The 25,112-nt window shown below is 45.9% G+C and overlaps 1 protein-coding gene across 2 annotated transcripts in view; it reads right to left on the bottom strand.

The window, feature by feature from the left end:
* The window catches only part of Adcy2 (adenylate cyclase 2), a 447,994-nt gene that overhangs the window by 23,816 nt on the left and 399,066 nt on the right, over positions 1–25,112 (bottom strand). For both annotated transcript variants that reach the window (XM_008834578.2, XM_008834577.2), the window contains exons 19-20: positions 16,466–16,550; positions 12,096–12,254 (exon numbers count right to left, since the gene is read on the bottom strand). In XM_008834578.2, coding sequence (XP_008832800.1) covers positions 12,096–12,254; positions 16,466–16,550 — 244 coding nt within the window. The remainder of the gene's footprint in view (positions 1–12,095; positions 12,255–16,465; positions 16,551–25,112) is intronic.

Raw genomic sequence — 25,112 nt, 5'->3', positions numbered from 1 at the left:
CTTTATTCAGTGACTCAGCTCAGCTCCAGGTCTTAGTGATTCAGCTCCGATTAATTAGGGGAAACCAGGATATTTATACTGTGGGGGCAGTGGCAAAAGCCTTAATGGATAGGTGCTTTTAGGATGCCTCATTTACATGTGGTGGTGGGCTCCTGCCAGGCTGCCAGACATTGTCTGATTATCACACAGGAAAACCTGGCAGTTCCTATGCCAGAGGCCATGTTTTTGGTAGGGCATCTGTGGCGGCCACTTCAAAAGGTGAGTCAGGAAGAGAGGTAGGAGGCCCCCTGCTGAAAAGAGGAGTCTTTCCATCAGGGTCCGAGCTCCTTAGAGCTATCCGGACATGGAAGACTGCGACCCTCACAGCAGGATTCCCCAACAGTCTATGGCTCTTTACAGTCTTCCTCAAAGAACAGGCAAAACTATTCATGTGATTTAATTATATCATAAAGAATGAATGCAATTCCTCAGGTCACTCATTGACATCATGTAAGATCTTGCACTACGTACTTGGAACATCCTGTTGACTTCAAGTAAAAAGAGTCTCCTGGTCCTTCGTTAAAGACATTAGTGAAACTGCAGCATCCTGAATACGTTATTTCAAGGTGTTTCCATAATTTTCTCATTGTACAGTGATACCCTCAGAAAGGAAGGGCTATGGGTGGGCTCATCCTGGGTGTGAAGAACCTGTCCAGCCTGCAGCACAGGCTGCACACCCTGGGGTCATCGTGGTTGCAGTGCAGTGTGGGGAGTGCTCACCCTGCCAGGAAGTGTGAAGAGTTCCATTACACCAGATGGACAGCCTGTGAGTGGATGGAGCGTCAGAGCTGCTTCCTGTGTGCTAGGCAGGGAGAGGGTCACATGCTCCCCAAACACCTGGGTGATGCCCTTGGCAGGGAGTGAGCACTTACACAGCTCTACAACTCCAGTTTCGTGTTTTCTCGGAGATATTATCTTTGCCCTTCTCATAACAAACCTATCAGGTCACGGCGACCCAAACAAAGGACACAACATCTTCAAGGAGAAGGAGCCCCATGCTAAGCTCCCATCCCCAGGGCCTCCCAGTCTGTAGTGCTTTCTGCTGTTATCTCCAGGCCTGAGCACATGAACAGCAGAGTCAAGGGCTTCCTTTCTTCCTGCACTCAGTATAGTTGAGCTGGCCTGCTGTACAGATGGCTCTTTGCAGCTGTTTTGTGAGCTGAACTTTCATATCCTTGATAGACAATTTGAGACACACAGGACTACCAAGGCCAGGTTCCAGTAATACTAATTAGGGCCAGGGAGTCAGAGTCACAGGAAAGAGATAAGATCTAGGAGCTTGTTTTAGTTAAGGATATGATTTTATGCAAGTAGGGTGAATGAGGAATTCTAGAAAGAAATGGTGATTCCAAAGGTTAATTAGAATTTCAGTGATGTGGAGAGGTTGGAATGTTACAAGTCCAGAGCCAAATTGTCTTGGGCTATCCTGTAGCTGCCCCCTCTGTATGCGACCTAATATCCTTGTGACCCTTAGGTAAACCCTTTGGAATGGACAAACAGACCCCTACTTCTCACCAACCAAAAGGCTAAGAATGCCATCAAGGAGCATCTGAGGCCTATAGCTGAGACTTCCCTTCCTTTCTGCAACCTGCCTGTCTGGTTTCCACTATGTGTTTGAAGAGTCTTGGTTTATAGGTTTTAGTTCTGCACCATTGAACGCATCATAAAGCCATGTTTGGAATATGGAATTTGGGGCACCTTATTCTGTGTTCCTGGGTCATAGTCACTCAATTTGGTTCCAGAATAAACTATATCATTCCCTTTGGAGGAGAGTTGTTGCACTGACAGTAGTAAATGGGCCAGTGACTCTCCTACTCTTAAGGAGAACTGTACATTTAGCAAGACTAGGACACGCCATCTGTTCATTGTAATTCTCCATTGACACTGGTCTGTCAGTGACTCTCCGGGAATGAGGGTGATGACAACGGTGGGCAGGATAACAGCAGCTCACACTGAGTGCCCATCACACGATGGGACGGACGCTTCTATGAACACACTACCTGCATTAATACACATTTGCCTGTAATCCTGTGAAATGATGCTGTTGTTTGCTACCACAGAGAAATTTCACTACGTGTCCAAAGCTGTAATTACTCATGTTGACCATGATGTCCACCCTTATAAAGGGGAAACTTTTACTTTCTACTGAATCTCCCAGATGACCCTGGGCTGTGGCATTTGGATTTGGGCACCTACCACTTGTTGGTCCTGTCACTTTTTCTTTCTCTTTACTTTGGAGTCTTCAAGGTTTCTGGGAGTTGGACACAATGAAATGCAGGGCTGTACTGGTTCAGTCTGGGTCTGCATGTTACCTCATGCGACTCTCATACTGGATCGTGAACTTCTCCTATGCTATGAGGTTTCCAAGAAGGCAGATCCTTAGGTCTCCTCACTGACCAGTTGAGCTTCATCCCTAAGGATGGGCTCTGAGCATCTACATCATTTTTAAAAGCTCTATAGTTGTTTTGCTGTATGACCCTGATGAACAACAGAGGGAATGGAATTCAGCAGAACCCAGTGACTCAACAAGGTTCCTAGCTGTCTTGGGCATGGGACCATGAAAGCCAATGGGTACTTTGAGCTATATCTCACCCTCTCTCTTTGGCAGAGCAGTCACTTGGCACCTTTAGGGACATGTCCGGGGTGAGCTGAGACCACTGGTCCTCTGGTTCTGGGATTCAGGGCTCCCATAGCACCATATTTGAAAGCCAAGGACAGTCCAGTGCTTTCCAGATTCTCTGGCACAGATGAAATCTGCAGGGTTTAGAACCACATTCTGAACTAATGGAAAGCTCTCAGAACTCTGAATTGAATGTGGATTCAGAGAGGACCACATGCTGGCTGCTGGATGTCCTGAGTTCGGGATTGGTAGCCCTTGAGGGGACTCGGAATCAAGAGTGGGTGACTCATGTCCACATTACCACTAAAACACATCATCAACTTTGGCACTGAAAGTGAGCTCAGATAATATTTCAGTGGTCATCCACATGTCATGATTCTGGTGAACAAATTCAAGCAATGGAAAGATCATTGCTAAGCAACTACCTCTACGCCCATGTTCTGCGCTAATTTAGAAGTGTAGCTGGTGCTCCCTGATCCTGAATGAAAGCCTGGGGTAACTGTAAGGCTCTTACCACTCTGGGTAATACAGGGTCCTTTTGTCATATTATTAAGCACCTAGCCCAATGAGTGATCAAAACCCTGGGCTGAGCCTAGGGTTTTGTGGTCTACTGTGCTGACTGTGTGGTCTACTGCAAGATAAGGAAGGTGACACACTAGGTTTCCACTCATTCGGTCTACTGATACCTTTTTGACCAACCTTAACCTGCTAGCCATGATTTTCCCCAAACCACCAGGGTGGAGAGCAGGGAAAAGGAGGCAGCTGAGAGAGAGAGGCCATTTTCTACTGACCACATCATACTCCCTGGACACTAACACTGGCTCTTCTCTCATGGATGGTTTTGAAGGTTTGATGATGACTTCTTGTGACTCATCAATGGATGGTCACCTGTATCCTGAGATGGGTACTGCTCATGTCCCTCCTGGAGGGCCACCTGTATTCTGAGATGGGTACTGTTCACATTCCCCCTGGACAGCCACCTGTATCCTGAGATGGGTACTGTTCACATTCCCCATGGACAGCCACCTGTATCCTGAAATGGGTACTGTTCACATTCTCCGTGGACGGCCACCTATATTCCGAGATGGGTACTGTTCACATTCCCCATGGACAGCCACCTGTATCCTGAGGTGGGTACCGTTCACATTCCCCCTGGATGGCTACCTATATCCTGAGATGGGTACCGTTTACATTCCCCCTGGATGGCCACCTGTATCCTGAGATGGGTACTGTTTACATTCCCCTTGGACAGCCACCTGTATCCTGAGATGGGTACTGTTCACATTCCCCCTGGATGGCTACCTATATCCTGAGATGGGTACCGTTCACATTCTCCCTGGATGGCCACCTGTATCCTGAGATGGGTACCGTTCACATTCCCCCTGGACGGCCACCTGTATCCCGAGATGGGTACCGTTCACATTCCCCCCTGGACGGCCACCTATATCCTGAGATGGGTACTGTTCACATTCCCCCTGGACAGCCACCTGTATCCTGAGATGGGTACTGTTCACATTCCCCCTGGATGGCTACCTATATCCCGAGATGGGTACTGTTCACATTCCCCCTGGATGGCTACCTATATCCCGAGATGGGTACTGTTCACATTCCCCCAGGATGGCTACCTATATCCCGAGATGGGTACTGTTCACATTCCCCCTGGATGGCTACCTATATCCCGAGATGGGTACTGTTCACATTCCCCTTGGACAGCCACCTGTATGCTGAGATGGGTACTGTTCACATTCCCCTTGGACAGCCACCTGTATCCTGAGATGGGTACTGTTCACATTCCTCCTGGACAGCCACCTGTATCCTGAGATGGGTACCGTTTACATTCCCCCTGGTTGCCATCATTCTCTCAGCCTTGTGTCTCTGGCTGTTCTTCTGACTTCCCTTCCCAGATAGAGTCTGTTCACCCACCCAGGGAACTTTGTGAACAGAACTTAGAACAGCCCTGTGCTGATGCCCAGCCTCTTCCTTGGATCCTGAGCAACACTTAGCACCCTTTACTCCCCAAAATGCGGCTGCTCAGTTATGTTCCCAATCTTAGACCCTGGGTCTGTGGATCAGATACTCAACCAGCCTCTATTCTTGGCATTTCTTAGTGGCAGGACCCACTCATCACCTCTATCCTGAATTATGGGAGCTCCCCAGCACCATTGAGATCCCCAACTTGCTCGCTACCAGGTTATAGATTAGGGATGGGGCCCCATTTGTCCCCCTTTCCAATGTCTAATTCCCTAGTTGATTCCTATATTCCCCCTGACAGATGACAGTTAAAAACTGTCACTAGTTTTCAAGTGGGATGTGAGCTCTGCCTGCTGTTTAGTACTTTCTTTGGGATACAAGAGCTAATGTCTGCTGCTGCCACAGCCTGAGAGTCACTTTAGTACCATTACACGCTCAATAGACACATGTGTGCACATACACAGACTGTTGAGAACAGGCCAGTTCTCAACAGATGAGCCACACACACTCCGCCCCTCGAGGGACTGGATAGCAAACGTAGAGAACAAAGCAAGAAACTGGGATGACTAGAAATGTTCAGGAATGGAGAAGCCTGGGCTTCTCACGAGCCTAGTGGGAGCTGGTATTTTCTAGAAAGTGTTTGAGAGCTACATTAGTTCAGGTTTCCAAGCTTCCCAAGGGGTACAGGGCTGTCTTCTTGACTCAGGCTGCACAAGGGCCTCCTGATTTTGCCCATCCCCCCACTGACCTGTGTGTATTTAGTTCCACGAATCCCAAACTATCAGAAAATGCCTTATTTGCTCAGGGAATCTAATAATTCAAAAGCACAGAAGTATATCTTGAAGTGCACTGCAAGCCAGCCTATTCCTCTCATAGGGGATGGGCTGGAGGTCATTGGAGCACTCTATGTACAGAGCATATCCCAGGATGTCTACTTGGCATCTGTGGGTTTTATGCCTGGCTAAACTCACATGAAATCCCTTCATCTGGGGAGTCTGAGGGTCAACTGGGCAATAAATTCAGCCTCCTCATAAATGCTGAGAACTTGCTCTGACGTTATGTGCAAGGGGCTTCACAGAAACATCCCCGGCCCACATGTCAGAGGAGGCTACAGGCTCTAGGGTGCACAACCTGCACTCCTCAGCCTAACAGGCAGGTGTGTGGGCAGAATTACAGTCAATAGCTGACCAGGAGCGTTAAGGGGAAGATGGGTCTGTGAAGCTAGGTTTAGACAAGGCAGCCAGCTCCACGCCACAGGCTCTGAACAGAGCCATAAGGAATGCTATTTATTAAAATAAAAGCATTGTGGGAACTGATTGTTATAGTGATTAAGTCATTTTGAGTCCTTGTTTCTGAAGGGAGTGAATTTCTTCTTTGTATTGATGCAGTGGGCAGGAAACTAAAAGTGACAACTTGTAAGACCCTTTGTCAAACTAGGTCATGACATAAGCCATGCCATTGTCCCAGGAATTTTTCCAGAAAACTGTGCAGTGGAGGAATCCAAAGCACCAGTCTCTGACTCAAAATGCAACTGTCACCCACTGACCAGGCCACAGAGGCAGGGATGAAGCCTCCCTCGACTCTCTCGGAGCTACAGCCGGCTGATTCTGGAAGCCGTCATGTTCAGTACAGGAGTTAAGCAGCGAAGCATTTCAGAACTGTTTTTCCATTCCTAGTGTTAACTTGGAGGAATCAGAAGCACTGCACCTGTCAGCTGGTCTCAGAGAAGGAGATGAAACGCGACATCGAGTCCTGTCCTTGTAGTTCTCCTTTCATAGTCTTGTTTATCTGGACTATCTTTGAATGACCTGCAGAAGAGCGTCACAAGTCTATTGGAAATGGAGTGGCATGCTGCATGCCATGGTGTGGAGGGTGGTGCCTCTGCATTCCATACTCTGCACTGGAGGCAGTACATGCCTAGTACCTCAAGGTCCAGCCCACCCCACGCCACTCAGAGGGAGCTGGGCGGGTAGACTCCACCTGGGCCACTGTGTCTCCAAGGCCAACAATCACACAGGGCTTGACAACTGCTTCATTCAAACCCTAAAAAATTTCAGGTTCCTTGAATGCTCCTGGTTAGTCTCAACTTCTGCATGAGTTTGGGGGTATCTGCTTGAAAGTTAGCTAAGTGTGAAGGCATACGCATGTCAGCGTACTTAGAAAAGCTTCATGACACTTATTTCTGCTAAAGCTAGAAATAGTAGAAATAGTAGCCTCTGACAGTCCCGGGGGGCGGGGGGGGGGGTGCATCATAGCTAAGAGGTGCCAAGCCAGGAGCAGGAACTTTGTCCTCAGCCACAGACAGGCAGAGGTTGGGTCAAAGGGCCCAGGAACAGCACTTTCAGCAGCCACCGCAGGAGGCCGCTGCCCCGAGCCCCAGCATTGGGCCAGGCCCTGCTGGAGTCTATTCAAGGTTAACCTACCCTAGGGCTACCCGAGCTCTAGCAACAGCTAGATCCTCTGTCTGGGAAGCCTTCAGGGAGAGCGAGTTGAGTGGAATACACCCTCACGGCGCTGGCGCTGTGCTGGGCCAGGAACTATGAAACAAGCTGTGCTTAGAACAGGATTCCACTGTCAGGTCAAAAAAAGGGTTCTTCTGCCCAGGGAAGTGGTCGAGGACAGGAAGTCTGAGGGCCGCAGGAGTCCTTCCACGGAAGGCAGGACCAGCAGTCAGTCTCTTAGGGTTTGTGTACTCAGACAAGTTACTCCACGACCTGTTCCCTGTGGTGTGTTTTTGGAAAGAAACAAAACAAAGCAAAACAACTCATTCCTTATTGAAACTCGCTGACTGGATTCGGAAGCATCCGGAAGCTGTTCAGCGATTCTGTCCTTATCCTTTCAGGGGGCTCTGCTTTGCACCCACGGCCTTTCTGGAGGAACAAAGCTCACAGAATCTAAAATGTCTGATCACTGGGGAGGGGAGCAGCACCTGCCCTGGACAGTGAGCAGAGTCTCTAGGCGGTACAGGGCTGCAGTGCTGGTCTCGGGCAGCACGGGGCTGCTCTGACAGTGGTGCATCTGAGGTGGCTCCTTTCATTTATTTAGCGTCCTAGTCTAACAGTGACCCACGTCTTGGCCCATACACATCGGCAGTGAAGCGCAGCCTGCCGCAGCCCGCGGGAGTCAGTGTCTCGTGGCTCAGCACAGAGACGCTTGCGTTCTGTATGCTCTGCAGAACTCAATGATCCTCTCTGCCAGCCCCAAGGTGCCTTGTCCCCCCTTTTGGAGATTCTGTGTGCCTCTGGCAAAGGAGCCACAATGGGAGCTTGGTAAACAGGCTTTGACTATCGACAGTTTAAATTATTTCAACGTTTAAAGATGGGTTCTATGTGCACACAAGGGTGAAATGGGATGGACAGAGGCCCCAAAGGTCATCTTTATTTGAGTGAATGAAGCAAAGCACACAGCTGGTTCTACTGAAATGAGGTAACTATCCCCACACTGCTCATGCGTGAGGCACTGGCCAAGCCAGGACTCAACCACCACTTCTGACTGCCAGGTCAGGATTAGCGTCAGGAGGGACCATCTTGCCTTACACATACCCCTTCCCTGTGGAGCCACCTAGGTGGTGAGGGCTATGTGAGATGCTTGTGTGCTGTTAATGCAACACAGCTCTCATCAGGACATTTGGAGGGATGTGTCAGCTGCTCCTCTGGAGAACATGAGAGTGCTGCAGTTGCAAGAAGGTCCCTGCTGTGGCACAGAATAGGCCATAACTCCTCGGTAAAGGGAAGATTCAGTCTGAATTTTCTGCACCACTGCTTTGATGATTTCCTACCCTGTAAATCTTCCTTGGGTGAATAAGGACCTGGCTTAGTGCTCTGCAAAATGTCTGCCTCCCGTGTACACAGCACTTTGCAACTGTCCCACAATCTGTCTACCAACACAACTGCAAAGCAAGTCACTGTTTTTCTCCCTTTACACACAAGGAGACCAAGGCTCAGAGGTGGAGGGTACCTGGCTCAAGGTTACAGAAGCAACCTTGGGACTAAGATGCCAGCCCATGCTGCATAGCCTCCCCATCCTCTTTCCTTCTCCTACCTGGTTTGATTACTGATGAGATGGTTAGTCTAGATTGCTTTGACTGCACTGAGAAATGCTGAGGAAATCAGAATAGCACACCCATGCATGTAGGAATATGCTTTCAGAGATGATTAGACCTTGAGGGGGCTGATCTAATCAATGGATTAACCCCTTGATGCATTCAGAATCTGGCAGCAATACTGTAGGGTGGTAGACATCAGGAGGTGAGGCTATTGGAGGAAGCGTGTCCTTGGGGCTACAGGGCTTCTTGTCAAACTCCCCTTTTCTTCTTCCTAGTTGCCAAGGTGTGAGCTGCTTGCCATGGTGGGTGAACACTGTAAAATCGAGAGCCAACATAAACCTTTCTTCCCTTTAAGTTGTTCTCAGGAATCCTGGCCACAGTGATGTAAAGTAGCCACTGTAATTGCAGGAGACAAACTATGCTTGGAGGCTTTCTTAGGATAAGCAGACAGGGACGATCAAGGGAAGGGTTGTTCTGCTGTGCTGGCCCAGGATGCTGTGGGAAGGCCCAAGCCTTGAGGTGCAGCCTCCATCTACCTTCATCCTGCCTGCCTTATGACTCTTCCAGGTTGTCCTCTCATCCCTTCCACAGTACCTGGGAGAAGTGGCCCCTGGAGCCCAGAATCTTCTCCCTCATCCCTCTCACCCACTGGTTCTTCCTCCCAGCTAGATTCTAGAACATCCTTCAGAGATTCAGAGATCCTTTCCTCACCGTGGTCTTCCTAGATGCCGAGAGTCATACTCCCTGTGTGCTTGCAATTAATAGACTCCAGTCTCCGAGAAGATCCAGGAGAGTAGCCATTCTACCCTATTCATGTCTGTATTTAAGGCAGGGAAGGGAAAACAGGAGGATCCAAACTTAAGACTGAATGAACAGCCAGCGAGATGACTTACTGGGTAAAAACGCTCGCCATGGACAACTTGACTTAGATTCCAGGAACCCATGATGGATGGAGAGAACCACCTCCCAAAAGTTGTCCTCTGACCTCCACATGTACACCGTGGTACATGCACACCTGTACTCACACACATCATGCATGCAACACACAATAATAACTAACAGCTAGAGAGATGAGAGACTCTTTATTGCTAATAAAAAGAGTTTCTCAATAGGTCCAGTGATTTAACACCTGTGGTAACCTTTAACACCAGTGGTAATACCTTTCTACTTGGATCTGAAAACAGAAGAGGACATAGGTATCTGTGGAAGGGAGGACTGCCACGCCCTGTGCATCCAAGTCCTGGGACTTCTCAGCTGCCTGCCACACATTTTTTTCCCCCCAAATTTTATTTTACTTAAAATTTTTCAGTTCATCTTACGAAGAATACTTCTATCAGGGTATAAATGTAATACTTTAAGCATCATTAAACTTGAGTACAATCAATTACTCTATCAGGGGAAAAATAAACTGCAAGAAAAGAGGAGTGTGTGGGACCACGAAATGTACCCACTAAACTACAACCTGCCCTTTATTCTTAGTGTCAGCTTAAAGCTGCTCCAGCACTTCTCACGAGGCATTGTGCAGTCTAGCAGCACCCAGGCCGAGCTTATCTAGATCTGGTGACCAGCTCAGCTGTCCACAGGTTCCACACCTCAGTGGGAATCTCCTATGAAGACTGCTCTCAGACGGCTGGCTGTGAACTCTCAGAGCGCCAAGCATGGCAGTGCTACCATGAACCTGTTGCTATATTGTCTTGTCATAGATCTCTCTGCTTTCTCTTGCTGTTAAAGACAAACATGGAGACATTTCATTTCCCAAGCCACTGACACATTTTGACTTCCTGGTCTCCTTAACTCTGCTCAATATCTTGGAACACCCCTTTCTGTCCACACAGATGGGCAGATTCAGACTCAGATCTATCTTCGCTTGTATAGGTAACTCTTTTTACTATACATAATTTTATTGAATTTTGTACATTTTATACAATACATATTAATCATATGTAGACCTCCTATCTGTATCCCCCCAGAGCCCTCCCACTGGATTTTATGCATTCTGTTTTATAGATATATATGAAGTCAAGTTAGTGTATCCAGACATCCCTCAGTGTGAGTTAATTTACTGGTGCCTGGTAAACCTATCTAGTATCATTCCCTTTAAGAAGATCAACTCTCCCTCACCCAGCAGTGATCAGTTGCCAATAGTTCCTCAGCTAATATTGGGGCTTCTTACCCATTTCCCCAGTTCTGTGCTGTGTTTTTGTCTGATTAGGTTTGCAAGGGTCTTGTGCTTGCTGTCACCATTGCTGTAAGTTCATATGAGCAAATTCCCAGAAGCCTGGAAGACTCTGCTACCTTGTGGTCATCCACCACCCCTGACTCTTACAATCTTTCCACCCCCTCTTCTGCAATGATATCCAAGCCATGGGTGGGTGAGACTTAATGTAGGAGTCCTATCTGGGGCCATACTCTGGAGTCTCTTATTCTCTACATTTTAGTCAGTTCTGGCTTTCTGAGGTAATTGCCCTCTGTTGCATGAGGAAGCTTCACTGGTGGGAGTTGAGAGATGCATAGGTGACTCTTAAATGCACTGATCTTACAAATTATATCATTGTTCTTGAAATTCTAAGACCCTGAGAGTCTCCCAAGGAGCCCAAGAGCAAAGGAACATGGGTCTGTGGATTTCTGCCTTATCGTGGCCTCCCAATTTGAACCCTATCACATGCATGCTGGTAAGGATGGGGAGAGGGCAGTGGCCACTTTGGAGATATGTTTGGAAACGTAGACTCTTCATACATATTTAGAGCTTTACACAATTGAAGAAAACTTTAATTTTTTTACATACATGCATGTGCACATGTGTGCCTGTGTGCATGCCACATGGAGGTCAGAGGACTCCATATGTGACTCTATTCTCTCTATCCATCATGTGGGTCCTGGGGATTGAACTCAGGTCATCAGATTTGGTGGCAAGCACCTTTACGTACTGAGTGGTGTCACCAGCCTGGAAGAAATCTTAAATCAATTCTTGATCAGATATTAGACGGTAATCGCTTTTTTTTTTTTTTTTTGAGACAGAGTCTTATATAACCCTGTCTTTGTTCAAGGCTTGCCTTGAACATGCTATGTAGCTGAAGATGGCCTTCAACTTCTGATCCTCCTGCCCCCACTTCCCACACACTGCGATTCCAGGCATGAGCCACTATACCTGGCTTATGAACCCAGGGCTTCATGAATGCCAGACAAGCGTTCTACCAACCGAGCTATATCTCCAGCCCTAGAAGGTAATTCCAATTTACTGGCTTCTACTGATGTCTCTATGAGCAGTCAATACCCTCTTGAAACAAAAAACAAAATCAGTCTAACCATGAACACGTGTCACTTTCAGTGTGCAATGTCACGGCACCGTGTTCCCACATCCTCAAGCCTTTAGCCTCCCACCCACAGCTGCACAGGCCCGCCCCAGCCTGCCCGGCTGACCTCATTCTTCAGGCTCCTGGCCAGGAAGTGCTCAGCCACATGTGCAGGAAGCACGTTCTCCAGCAGCACGCGGTTCAGGTTCTCCATGGTTTCTATCTCCTCCCGCTCTTTTTTGAACTTGTTCTTCCACAAGAAGTCTAACCTACAGTAATATTCATTCTGTTACAAGAGGACACAGAGGTAAAGAAACAATAGGCATCTTGTCCTGTCAGAGTGGAGGTTATAAAGAGAAAATAAAAATAATAAAACAGTACAAAGAATCATCCCCAAATATATTTGTAACCCTTCCTACAAAGCCCTCCACCCAATCCAAATACCTTTCAATCACCCTATAATATGGATTTGCCAAGAACAAGGTAACAGGCAAACCAGCCTTAATAATAGGGAACTAGAGTCTCCAAAAGTTTGTAACTCAGAATGAGAGTAAACAAGTAGCTTACTCTCATTCTGACTTACTTGCTAGATTATGTTAATAAAAGTTGGCAAAGATAAATGATGGAAATTAAAGGTGCCTGGTAGACAGAGTGCTTGATGATTTGTACTGAATAAGAAATATTGTTAATTTGTGGGAATTTGTCCTTAGTGTTTGAAGATCAGTTTCCGCTACCACAAACCATACAGTTATTCATTGTAACTATGGATTATTTTTAGCACTGCATTGTACATAAGGAATATCATTATATGCAGACAAAACTACATGTGGATATATTGCCTTAACTTGAGGGTTCCCACTGAAAACATGTGTATTCATGGCTTACAGTGCATTAGAATGCATTGATTTTGAAGAGCCAGTAACTGTCAATACTGCAGAAGTGCAGAAGCTAATTAGCTGACAAAGGCTCTCTCTAGCCTTGCCATCATGTGGTATCTCTTCTGTGATGTCAACGACTGAATGCAGTGATACAGCCTTGGGTGAATCCTTCAAAGATGGGCTTCAAGGAGAGGGTGACTCTCCACAGAGATGAGTTATCAACACATAAATGCACAGGAGAGCTACATAAAGGTGCTTGCTGCTTTGCTGGCTTGATTAATTATAAAATTGTCAGTACAAACTAGAACAGCCTACATACATGTACACATGCACACACACGCACATGTACACACATGCACACACTCATACATAGTCATGCATATACATGCATACACACATATGCATGTACAAACACACTTGTACACACACACACACACACTTGTTCATACACACACACGTACACACGTGGCCTCTCATGCACAATTGGGAATTCTAAAAAACAAATTCACATTGTAACCTGAAAGAACAAAGATCATTCATTAATCAGCTTGATTTGACCCAAACCACACATAACACAGGACAAAACATTCCTTCATTTATTTTTACCTCATATAGCAAGACATTTTCAAAAAATAAACTATAAAAAGTGCATTTTCAATGCTGTTCATATTTAAAGTTTTACATTTAATACCAAATTTCTCATACACTGCTCTAGAAGAAATCATGCTCTACACTTACTAGAAAAGTGCTTTTACTTGGAAAATAAGTAGTGACTTGGAATTTGAGGGTAAAGTGGTGGTGTGGTAGATTTTACCTAGGACAGCAGAAGCAGTCTATGGTGGGAGAATCAAAAGCCACAGAGGCTATCCAAAGCCAAGAGAAAGAAGAGTTAGAGAGACCGCTTCCCAAACCAGCTCAGGTGGTAAGACTACTGTGGAAGGCTCCCATAAGCACACTGCCTATAAATCTGAAGTTTCTCATAAGCCCACTGCACATAATTCTGAAAGTTCCCATAAGCCCATTGCCTATAATTCTGAAGGTTCTCATAGGCCTAATGCATGTTAAGTCTGAAGGTCTCCATAACCATAATGAGAGGCCTGTTAGGCTTTCTAGTGGTTTCCAGGGCATCACAGGCAAGTGTTCTGCTTGTTAGTCTTCTATTAGAAGGAGATCAGTATTTTGGAGACAGCTGCACTGAATGAAAGTGACTATTACTTGTCTTTCTATGTATCTCTGCATCATGTATCTGTCTATCAGGTATCCTTTATCTCCCTATGTATCTACCTGCCTACCTTCTAGGGTATATGAAAGACTCATGTATTGGAATGTTGGTCCTCAGTGGGTTGGTAATGGTGTGGAGCCTTTAAGAGCTGAGGAGTGGTTTAGTAGGAGATCCATTGGTCACGGCGTGGGGGAGGGGTGTCCCCTCGAAAGGGGATGTGGGATCTTAGGCTTTTGAGCTTCTAGTGAAGTTAGTGATTTAATCTCCTATCATGATGTGATGTAGACAAGAGGGCCTTCACCAGAGCTGAGTTGGTGACGGGGCCATACCCTTGAATGCCCCAAACTTTGAGATATATAAATCTTTATTTTTTTCTTATAAAGATAGCTTACCTCTGTTAGCTATCATCAATCTATCCATCTATCAGTCTTTCTATTATCTATCTACCATCCATCTATCTATCATCTACCACTGTCAATATATCTGTCATCTATCAATCATATATCTTCTATCTGCCAGTCATCTATTTTTTATCTACATGCTAATTCTATCATATACAGATATTATTTATATCTATTTATATATGTATCTACTCTCCATCATCTCTATCATCTAGCTGTCCATCCATCCATCTGTCTGTCCATCCATCCATCCCCCCACCCATCCACCCACTCACCCACCCATCTTAGTACCTTCCCAAGCAACACAACCTGCTTCAGCATCTCTTTTATGTGTAAACAGTGATCACAGGAAAAACTCATGTGGAGAGCTCTAAGGGAAAATGAAATGTGTCTATCTCAAACCAGTTGCAATAAATTGAATAGTGTCCTCAAAGATGGTTCCAAGTCCTAGCTCCTGACACCTATGAAGATGTCTTTATTCAGAAACAGAGTATAACTTGGTGCAATTAATTAGGAGTCTGAGGAAGAGCTCATCCCGGAATTGCGGTAGGTCTTAAATCTCATGACTGGTATCCTTATAAGATATCTATGTATGAGAACAGTGAGGGAGATGACACAGAGATAAGGGGATGGCTGTGTGCGACATCCACAGAGGGCCAGGACTAAGGGAGGCAGAGCCTGGGTGACATGGGGAGGAGAGTGCTAAAGAGGAAGGACAAAGCCCTTTGTCCATCACATTGCAGAGAACAGTGTGAGCCCCTTCCACCCTCCCCAGTCACAAGTCTTTCTTGTCTTTCAAGCTGACATGAGAAACCCCACGGAGGCGTGGCTGCTTTTCCTGAGGAATGTCTGGGGGTTGTTGTACAAGAAGGACCAGTTCTTCCCTACATAGTTTATGGGGTTTTCTAGGGTTGGGGTCAGGGAGTGAGTAAGAACAGCAAGCTGATCAATAGTGAGAAAAAGATCACAAACAAGCAATAGAGTCACAATAGAGTCACATAGACACCCGGAAAGACAAAAAGCATGGTTCGAGTTGGTACAATGGCAAGTCAAAGAACAGAATGGAGAAATGCTCAGTCTGTGGGGCTGGTGTGGGAAGGAAGGGCTCTCACAGGCTTTTCAGGGGAAAGGCTAGCACAGTGCAGGGGGCCTTGGAGGGCTGTCCTGCTAGCTCCCTGGAAGGATGGAGCTCACAGGACTTAGGTGGATAAGAGATTACAGTTCCAGATGTGATCTGATAGGCACTGTCATTGACTCTGTCCTACTGATAACATTTCCCCAGCAGCGAGAACTAGATCCAAACTCAAGTCTGCAGATGTTTGCCACAGAGTTCATATAACCATTGAATAATGTACCCACGGTTTAACCAACAGCACCTCTTACTCCAATTAACCTCTTCTTTATCTTGCACAGCTAATGTAGGATTTAAAACAAGTCTGGGTGGAGGTAGAGCTGCCTGGCTTCAGATAAGTCTCATAGACTTTGATGATTGACTTTGTACCCAAGCATAAGCATGCTAATCCTTAAACCCCTGTGTCCACAGCCTCTCCAGGGAGACTAGGTGCAGGCAGAGGCCAAGGAATGAGTAATAGCTTCATTTGCATCACAAAACAGAATTTTAGCAGGGGACCCTATTTTAAGGAATGGCTGCAAATGTAAGCAAAGGCACCATACTGACTTTCAGCAAAAGAAGTCTGTTGCTCATTGTGACACTCAGATGGAACCCACTCGAAGGGTATTTTCTCAAATGGTGTCAGCTGCTTGGATGTTATGACACTTTTGTAGTTTGAGATTTAACAGGAAATTAGTTGATTCTTATCTCTGGCATTCTGAAGTTTGCCTCTTGTGGCAAAATGACCTTTTTCTTCATATCTAACACCCCTGCTACCTACTTTTCTCTTAAGTGATAAGATGATTCTTAAGCATTTCTTTGCACAAATATAACTACAGTGCACATCAGCACCTCAGGGGATGACGGAAGGAACAGACCTCTTACCTGTCTACCCAGTACGAGCAGCGTGATGAAGAACACAGAAAGGGACACGGGGCCCATGGTCTTCAGGTCTTTCCAAATGCCTGGTCTATTGAAAAAACAAACCAACAGACAGAAAGACAGACAGACAGACAATGGCACAACATGCACACAGAACTTAGAATCCCAGAACTGATAAACTTCAGAATCCCCAGTGTGCTTTAGAGTCTATCCCAGCCAAAAGCACATTTCAAATGTATCACAAACCCAAATTGATTAAAAAATTAAGTCACAGATTGAGAACACAGTGAGGAAAAGATATTTGAAAGTCAATACAGGCTTTTTTACTTTGCATTGAGCTCCAGCAAACATTACAGGAAGAACTTTCAGAGTACTAATCCATTTTTCCAATACTTGTGGGACCGAGGTGGATAATTGGATATATGGCTTCTTTAATGTTTCCATTATTGTGCCCAGAGAAAGGCAATATACTTGAAGTTATTAACCATGGGAGGCATCAGAATGAGGGCAGGAACTCGCTTTCTGCAAGGTATTCCTGGCTGTGACTGATGCAACTTTATTTAACTTTCTAGATGGTCTATATTCTTAATCAGTTTATAGAATTTTGTATCACAGAGACGGGAATCCCATTCACTGCCCAATTCCCCTCAGGTGCAGGTGAACATTGGTAATTTTTTTGCTGTTCAAGTTCACAGTGAGCCTGGCTGGGCCCTTCCCTCTCACTACAACAGTCAAGGCAGTAATGCCCAACACAGCTATGTGAATGCAAGGAGACCCCGGCTGCAGTTGCTGTGGGCATCCTGCATTTTCTGCCAAGCAACTTTTCCACATTCAAGCATAAAGAAGACCTGAAGAAGACACGCTTATTTGCCTAGACACTGTGACTTGAACTGCGCAGTCCACACGGGTGATGTCAGTCTTGCCTTTTGAGTTTCCAGTTCCTTCACTGAAGGTTCAAGGGCAAGTGAGATAGTACGAGGTTCTGGTGTAGCTCAGGGGGTCCTGAAGTAAGGGAACCTGGGTTTGAACTGTGAGCTGTGGGACCTTGGATAAGCCCTTGATACCCTCAACTGTCCTCATTTGTCCAAAGGGGAGCAAATGCCCACCTTGTTAAGGTTGTTAAGGCTACTACATCAAAAAATTTTTCAACTGGCACATAGACTGACTCCCAGCAAGCTTTTCATAAATGTAACTTATTATTGAGTATAGGATGATGGCAGACAGAGATGGGCTAGAAAGCCAGAGGAAGATAAGTCAGCAAATTTCACAGACAGAAACAAACACCTGAGTAGAAGGGTAGATTTCTGTGGTCACACATTCTCAGCTGCTTAGGAGCTCTCGACCCTAAGACCTTTCCAGAAAGATAGTATGTACATTTGTGCTCTTTCCCCAAGATCATAGCTGCGGTGGTTGTGAGAGTCAGAGCTCTCCATCCCTCTGAGACTTAAGAGACGGGAGCAGACTGCTTTCCTATTTCAACGGGGCCCATTTTATGACATGGACTCATTCGTCTTTGCCTTGGGCAGACTTGTCTAATGGCACAGTTTAAAATGACCGGGAAAGCAGATATCTAAAAACGGTGGTGACTTCAGGGAATTTTAAACTCATTTTTGTCCCCACATCGACCACACAGACACTATGATGGCTGGTTTGTAAGAGCAGCATGGAAGAGCCATCCCTGGGAGCCAAGTAGACTGACTGTGGTACATCCCTGTTACTTTGCAATTCCAGGGGACGGAAATGGAAATTACAGTCCCCTCCTCCCATATGCCACTCCTTGACCCCCAAATTAAGAGTGAAATGCTAAGGATCCAGGTCAGAATTTTGTGGTCACTTTGTCAGTGCCACAAAACAGACGTAGCTCCCTTTTGGATCCCAGGACCAAGGGCCACAACCACAAAGTTACTGAAAGTCCAGAGAATTTCTTAGGAAAATCAAACCTGGTTGGGTTTCCAGTTAACACACTGAAAGTGCACACAAGAAAATCACTAGAGACTTGCTTTCTGGAGGCAACCCACACTAAGGGAACGTGGGCTGCAATGGAGGGAATGAGTGACACCAAACAGCGCCACCTGTCTTTCAGATCTTGCAACTGACAAACCTTTTATTGCCTTGACAAAAAGAACAGTCCCTACTGTTGACCACCTCTCCAGACATATGCTGCCAGGCTCTTGAAATCTGAATGAAGAATTCTCCATCTGAAGATCCATTCTTGGGTTACTCTGCTGTTCATGAGCACAGTGACAGACAGGAAGGAGCATGGATATCATAAGGCCAAGGTGTCTTCCTAGTGGAGGCCATTCCACTGCATAGATCACTGTATCAGTTTCCTATGGCTGCTGTAACAAAGGCACCATAACTGAATGGCTGAAACCCACAGAAATGTGTTGTTTCACAGTTTTCGAGTCTGGAAGTCTGTAACCAAGGGCAGCTAAGCTGCATACCTCCTGAAGCCAGCTGGGGCCTTCCTTGCCTTGTCCGGTCCTGGTGGCTGGACTGCCTAGCGACTCCTGCTGCAACACCCCAGGCTCTGCCTGAGTCACCAGGGGCCGATCTCTTCTCATAGATAACATCAGACATGCTGTGCCAGGGTCCACGTTATTCTAATTTCTTTCTTTCTTTTTTTTTTTTTTTTGGTCTTTTTGAGACAGGGTCTCCCTGTAGCCCCAGTTGGCCTGGAACTCACTATGTAGACCAGGCTGGCCTTGAACTCACAGAGATCCACCTGCCTCTGCCTCCCTAGTGCTGGGACTACAGGTGTGTGCCACCATGCCCAGCGATCTAATTTCATCTCATTTAATGAACTGCATCTTCAATGATCTTCTTTTCAGGAAGTTCACATTGCGAGGTACTGAAGATCAAACCTCCATCACGGTGGCCGTTCGAACCTCCAGTTGGGCTCAGCCATTTACACAGCCTAACCGCCAATCGGATGCTTCTCTCTTTCTTCCCCCTCTTTCTATCTCCCTCATCTCTTCTTCTGTCTGTCCTTCAACTCAGTCTGTCTGTCTTTCTGTTTGTCTTTGCCTCTCCTGAAGGGTGAAAATCCAGTTTGCTGTCTTGTGGTAGGATGGCATGTGGCACTATCCCTGAATTACAAAGTGGGAGATGTGGCCAGTATAATTGAAAAAGTTTCTAGCCATGACCTCTAGGAAGACAATGATGTATGTTTGTTTGTGTTTGTTTTCTCTTCAAAAGTTAGACTCTAGGGACTCCGGCCTCACACATGCCTGTGGTCCCACGCTAATCTATACCTGGCCTCCAGTCTGAATTCACTAATGAGCAATCATTCTGACTATCAGGTTTCAGGAATTCAAACCAACAAAATCTCTTGACAAATAAGGTAAGAGAGATAGAGCGATCACTTGGAGAGCCAGTGTCTATCCTGAAGGCAAAACGTGTTTGACAAGGGTCATAGGGCATTTCCATTACTCCTGGGAAAAAAAGCCATCTGGGCATATGGACATGGGGCACAGTCTTCTGGATGCCAGAGCTGGCTCCTGTTGGAAGTAAGGAGGGAAAAGGGCCTATGGTAAGAACTGGAAGTTGCTCACATGTGTTGCAGTGAGAACCAAGGATGGGGTTAAAAGGAAGATTAAGGGTTAACATGGCAAACTCTAATATGAGGGCTTAGAGCTGGGTATGTGATAACCAAGCTAGAGAAAAAAAGAGGAGAGACAGAACTTTGGGCCAGCTGCCCCTCTCCCACAGCCCTTGAGGGACATATGTAAGGCAATAATGTCCTAACACATATCCTTGTTTCTCATGCAGATAGTTACAACAGACTAAACTGTATGCAAGGATGGCTTCTAAGAAGCTTCTGTCTAGGAGGACCACATCACAGCCCCCATGGCAACTAGCTCAATACGAGCTAACCAAGAAAGACTATGGCTACATCTTGGTGGCTGAGACAGATTTCACTCTCCATCATCGTAGAGCTAAAGGCTGATCATGTAAATATGAGAACACAGAGAGTTTAGCATAATTAACAGCACAGGAGATACCTGCAAGGCCAGGGGTATTAACATTGGCCAAGTGACTACTGATTACCTGACCATCAATATCAACAGCCAACAAAGTCAGAGGAGGACAGAGACAGGCTTCAAGCACCCCTAACTAGGTGGGCAGGTATGAATAGCCCATGACCATCTCATTGGTTGGGCCTGGGGACATGCACAGCACATGTGGGCCTTCTACTGGCTCTGCTCATGACAGCTCAGAATCAACCAGTGTGGATGACCTTTTCCTATCTTAGGAACCCTCTCACTTTCAGGAATTTCCTCTCACTTTTCCTTAATCTCTCCCTTTTCTCAATATCTTACTTTTCTGTAATTCTTCTTAGTAAAACTTGTTTCTCCTTTGCATATTCTACAAGTCCACATCTGTAATTTTCAATGGCACAAACTCAGAGACACTGTGTCAGGCCTTTGATGGCCATTGAGTGTCTACAGCTTAGAATGCTGTGTCACACCACTGAGTGTCTGTACCTTAGAACATGCATCAAGCACAACTGGTCAGGAAGGACCCATCATACTAAAAACCAGCATCACTATTTTTAAAAACCTAATATCTTGAGAGGCTGGAAATGTTTCAGCAGTTAAGAGCACTGACTGCTCTTACAGAGGACTGGAGTTCAATTCCCTACACCCACATGGAGGCTAACAACCGTCCATAACTCCAGTTCCAGGGGATTCAATGCCCTCTTCTGACCTCCATGGGTGCTGTACAACACAGGTGTACTCACACACATGCAGGCAATGCACTCGTACATATAAAACAAAAACAACAAATAAAATATTAAAATATCTGATTTTTCTTAGGTTGAAATAATCTCTTATTTTTTAAATTTTAAATTAGTTTTAAGAAGTTCCAATGATGACAATTTTTATAAAAAGCATCCAAACATAGGATGTAAAACTTCAGCAAATCTAGTTTTTATTTTGCTATGAACTATACACAATCTGTGAGAAAATAATATATTCTCGGGTCACTGATGTTTGGAATAACGCAGAGGTCTGGTCCTCAGGGCCCTGATCTGGAGCCCACAACACCTAAAGAGTAGACCTGGGGGGCCGGGGTGTAGCTCAGTGAGTTGCATAGTATCTGCAAAGCCCTGGGTTCCATGTCGGCCTCTCTCTCTCTCTCTCTCTCTCTCTCTCTCTCTCTCTCATCCAAATTTTGTTCCATTCAACTTCCTTAAGCTACCGAAACTTAAAAACTTTTCTCTTTTGTTTGAAAACTGATGAAGAGAATGGTTTGAGTTTTTTGTTTGTTTGTTTGTTTGTTTTTTAAGGAAAACAGTTGAGAGACATTTTCATTTTTTTATATACTGAAGTAAGTTAGGTCCCAGGAAGGCAATCCACCTGGACCTCATTTCTCAGCCCACTGACATAAATGCCAATCTTGGGCTAGAAAGACAGTTCAACGATTAAGAGTACTTGCTCTCTTCCAGAGGACCCCAAGTTCAGTTCCCAACACCTATGTCAGGCAGATCACAACTGCCTATAACTCCAGCTCCAGGGCATCTACAACCTCTTCTGGCCTCCAACACACACACACACACACACACACACACACACACACACACACACTAGCAAAGAGATGCCCCAGCTGCCTTATCTTTGGTGTTGATTGGCTGTCTGTGTGATATACCATTACATTAGGAGTGTCTGGCTTTGCCAACAAGAGGCCTTTGAGTCCATGGGAGGCTTTGATGCCAAATGAGGCAAAAAGTGAAAGTTCTGCACAACTGATGTTGGAATGACTCTGATCACTGCCCCTTGCTCAGTACAGACTATGAAGCAAATCACAGGGTCAGAGTCAACACTACCCAGGATCAAGTACCAAACATGCTGGGGGTCAAATGAAGGAGGCAGGACAACAGCAGTCCTGTGCCCTATCAGGGCATCTTCATCTCTGTCTGGCTATGAGGGGCAGGGCACTAGGAGGTGCCCTTGGCAGTCCTTCAGGATGCTCTGCCAGCCATCTGAGTGAAGGGGCACATGGGCTCCATGACCAGAACACTCCTCTCTGTACTTCCTCCTGGACCCAAAGGCAGTGACTTTGTCCAGGTTCATTGATGGCTGGTATAAGGCATGAGGATAACAGTTGACCAGCACTCTTGCACTCCCTATAAAGAGCACACAATGACTGTGCATTGTCAAATCAAATGGATGAAGGATCTGACCGTTTCATTGGTTTAGGAGTTGCTTACCTCTCTAAGAAGTTTCTAGACATTCTTTCCTCCCCTGGTTTGACAAAGAGTCTCCAGAAGCCTATACAAACTTCCAGTGAAGGTTCCTGATGTCATTGGGGAAAAGTGGTTCAAAACTTGGTGCTTTTCCCAAGTTTTTCTACCACTACTAACTGGACCAAGTTAATACAGGGATGCTTAGAGAGTGCCCTGGAGGCAGCTGCAGGTCAAGAGGGATGAAGGTAAAGCTGAAGAGGCAGTACCGGCCCTAAGTTCTACAGGTAATGATGTACTCAGACCCAATCAGTCGTGGGTTCTCTGTGTAGAGAAGAGCCATGTTGAGTGGGATCTAGCTGTATGTCCTTGAGATCTGATGCCATGGGGCTGTGCTCAGATTTAACATCCAATTTGAAGAGTTGATTGTAGAAATAGATTATGTCTCTTATACTTAATCAAAACAAACAAGCTTAAAAACAGAATATGTTCCTCCAGATGAATCCAAATGGAGATGTGCTCCTTTGTAGGTAGAAAAACATTCTGATAGCTGTATCATACAGAAGGAAAGAAAGCTTCATAGAATTTGGGTCGCCCTAGGTCTGTGCACATTGGAAGCTGGGATTTCCTCCCTCCCTGCTGTCCTACTGGAGAGCATCAGACAGAGGAGCATGTGCTCCTTACTTTCAGAAGACGACAGAGGCAGGGTTGGGAAGCTGAGATACCAAATTTCAAAGTAATTTAAAATGATTTCCATATTAAATTGAAAATACTATGGGAACGTGTAAAACTGGAATACATTTTAATTAAAAAGCGGGGACCTCAAAGGGATTCTGGGTGTTTGGGAACTCCCACCGCTGTCTGCGGAGGAAGATGTTCAGCTCTCCCTGCCCCTCTCTGCACAGTGATTTTTGTGCTTCTTCCTTCAGGCTCTCCAGTTCAGCATCCACTGATCTCAACAAAAGTGTTAGAACAAAATATATTACAGTCTCTCAAATATCAAGATTTTCAAGAGATGCAGGAACTATGGGAAAAGCAAGAACACTCCACCCAAAAGGTCTGAGCCCTTGGCTTTCGGTGGTGTTTGGGGTTTGAGCATCTCCACTGGCATCCTACAGGGAGCTGATGCTGCAGTTGAGATGGTAAGACATCACAGATGTGTTAGCAGTCACAGCTCAAGCTCCCAAAAGATGCTAAGCTCTGGGTGTGGATGCCACTTAAGCACTACACTCATGTGCTGCGCTGCCCACAAAGTATTTATTATATCCTACTGCACATCTGACATGGTGGGTTAGTCTATGAAGCTCCTACTTAGCTCCTCCCCATCCTCCAGGGCTCTCCAGACTCACAGGTACACTTCTGGCCTGGAGATGAGGTTACATTCTGCTTGAACTGATGGCTCCCACCCCTTGAGACCTCTCAATTCTTCAACATAAGTTGTTCCTAAAAAGCCTGACAGCATCTGGTAGATTCTGCATCAGCGTGTGTCGTGGGAAACTGAGGCAGGAACTCTTCCATCAGCTGTCTTACCCTCTTCCCATCATCTGAACACTCAGTGTCCCCCAACAGCTTTGGCTAAGAACTATGGGAAGCGCTCTGGATTCTTGTCCAGGAACTGGTATGGACTGATTCAGCAAAACACCTTGTTCTCACAGACAAAACATAACGTAGGACTTTTGAACGAATGCAGAAATATGGGAACATCTTGTTCTACACTGTCCAAACTCTTCCCTCACTGTGAAGTAGTGTAAGAGCCATGTGCTGCAGGTGACGAACGAGCTGTAGACCTGCACATGAATGGGTTCTCAGCGCCACACCCACTCCCCTCAAGTTGTCTTCTCTTTTCCTCTGGAAAAATCTTCTTGCCACATTCATGAATCTGTAATGACACCTTTGATGACATTTCATGAATTATTCAATGATCTGCGATCTTCCCGGTGCAGACGTCTGCTTTCTTTGCTAAACCTTTTGGAAAAAAGAACTAGAAGAAGAGGAAGAAATAGTCTCATGGGCTTGTACTATCTTGTTGCCTCGTGTATGATCAATGCCAAATTTGGCTTAGGAACGGTCCCTCACAGGTCATGATGGCCTCCTACAGGTCAGCCACACTGTCCAAACTATCCACTTGTTGGCACTGTCTTTAAGCAAGATGGACTTTCTCCAAACTTTCCTTTGAAATGTGAGAACATAAACAATCTGCTCTGTAGACTGACAGGGCCTCAAGGAGTGGTAGAGCCACGCTGTCTGCAGGGAGGAGGAAGAGGGAGAGATTTCATGTGGACAGAGCTCTAGGTCTTCAGATTGCTTGTGTGCACATCCCAATTTTATTTTTATTCAACAGATGTTTATTCAGAACCTACAATCTGCCTGGTACAGCCATAGGCGCTTATCTACACACAGTGCCACTAGGCGAGATTGTCAGTTTTGCTTGATTTGAGAGAATTAAAGTCCTTCATCTGTGAG

The sequence above is a fragment of the Nannospalax galili genome, unplaced genomic scaffold (genome assembly GCF_000622305.1).
Source record: "Nannospalax galili isolate Female #2095 unplaced genomic scaffold, S.galili_v1.0 scaffold197, whole genome shotgun sequence".
Lineage (NCBI taxonomy): Eukaryota > Metazoa > Chordata > Mammalia > Rodentia > Spalacidae > Nannospalax > Nannospalax galili.
The sequence above is the reverse complement of the archived record's forward strand: the minus strand, read 5'-3'. Positions and strand labels throughout refer to the sequence as shown.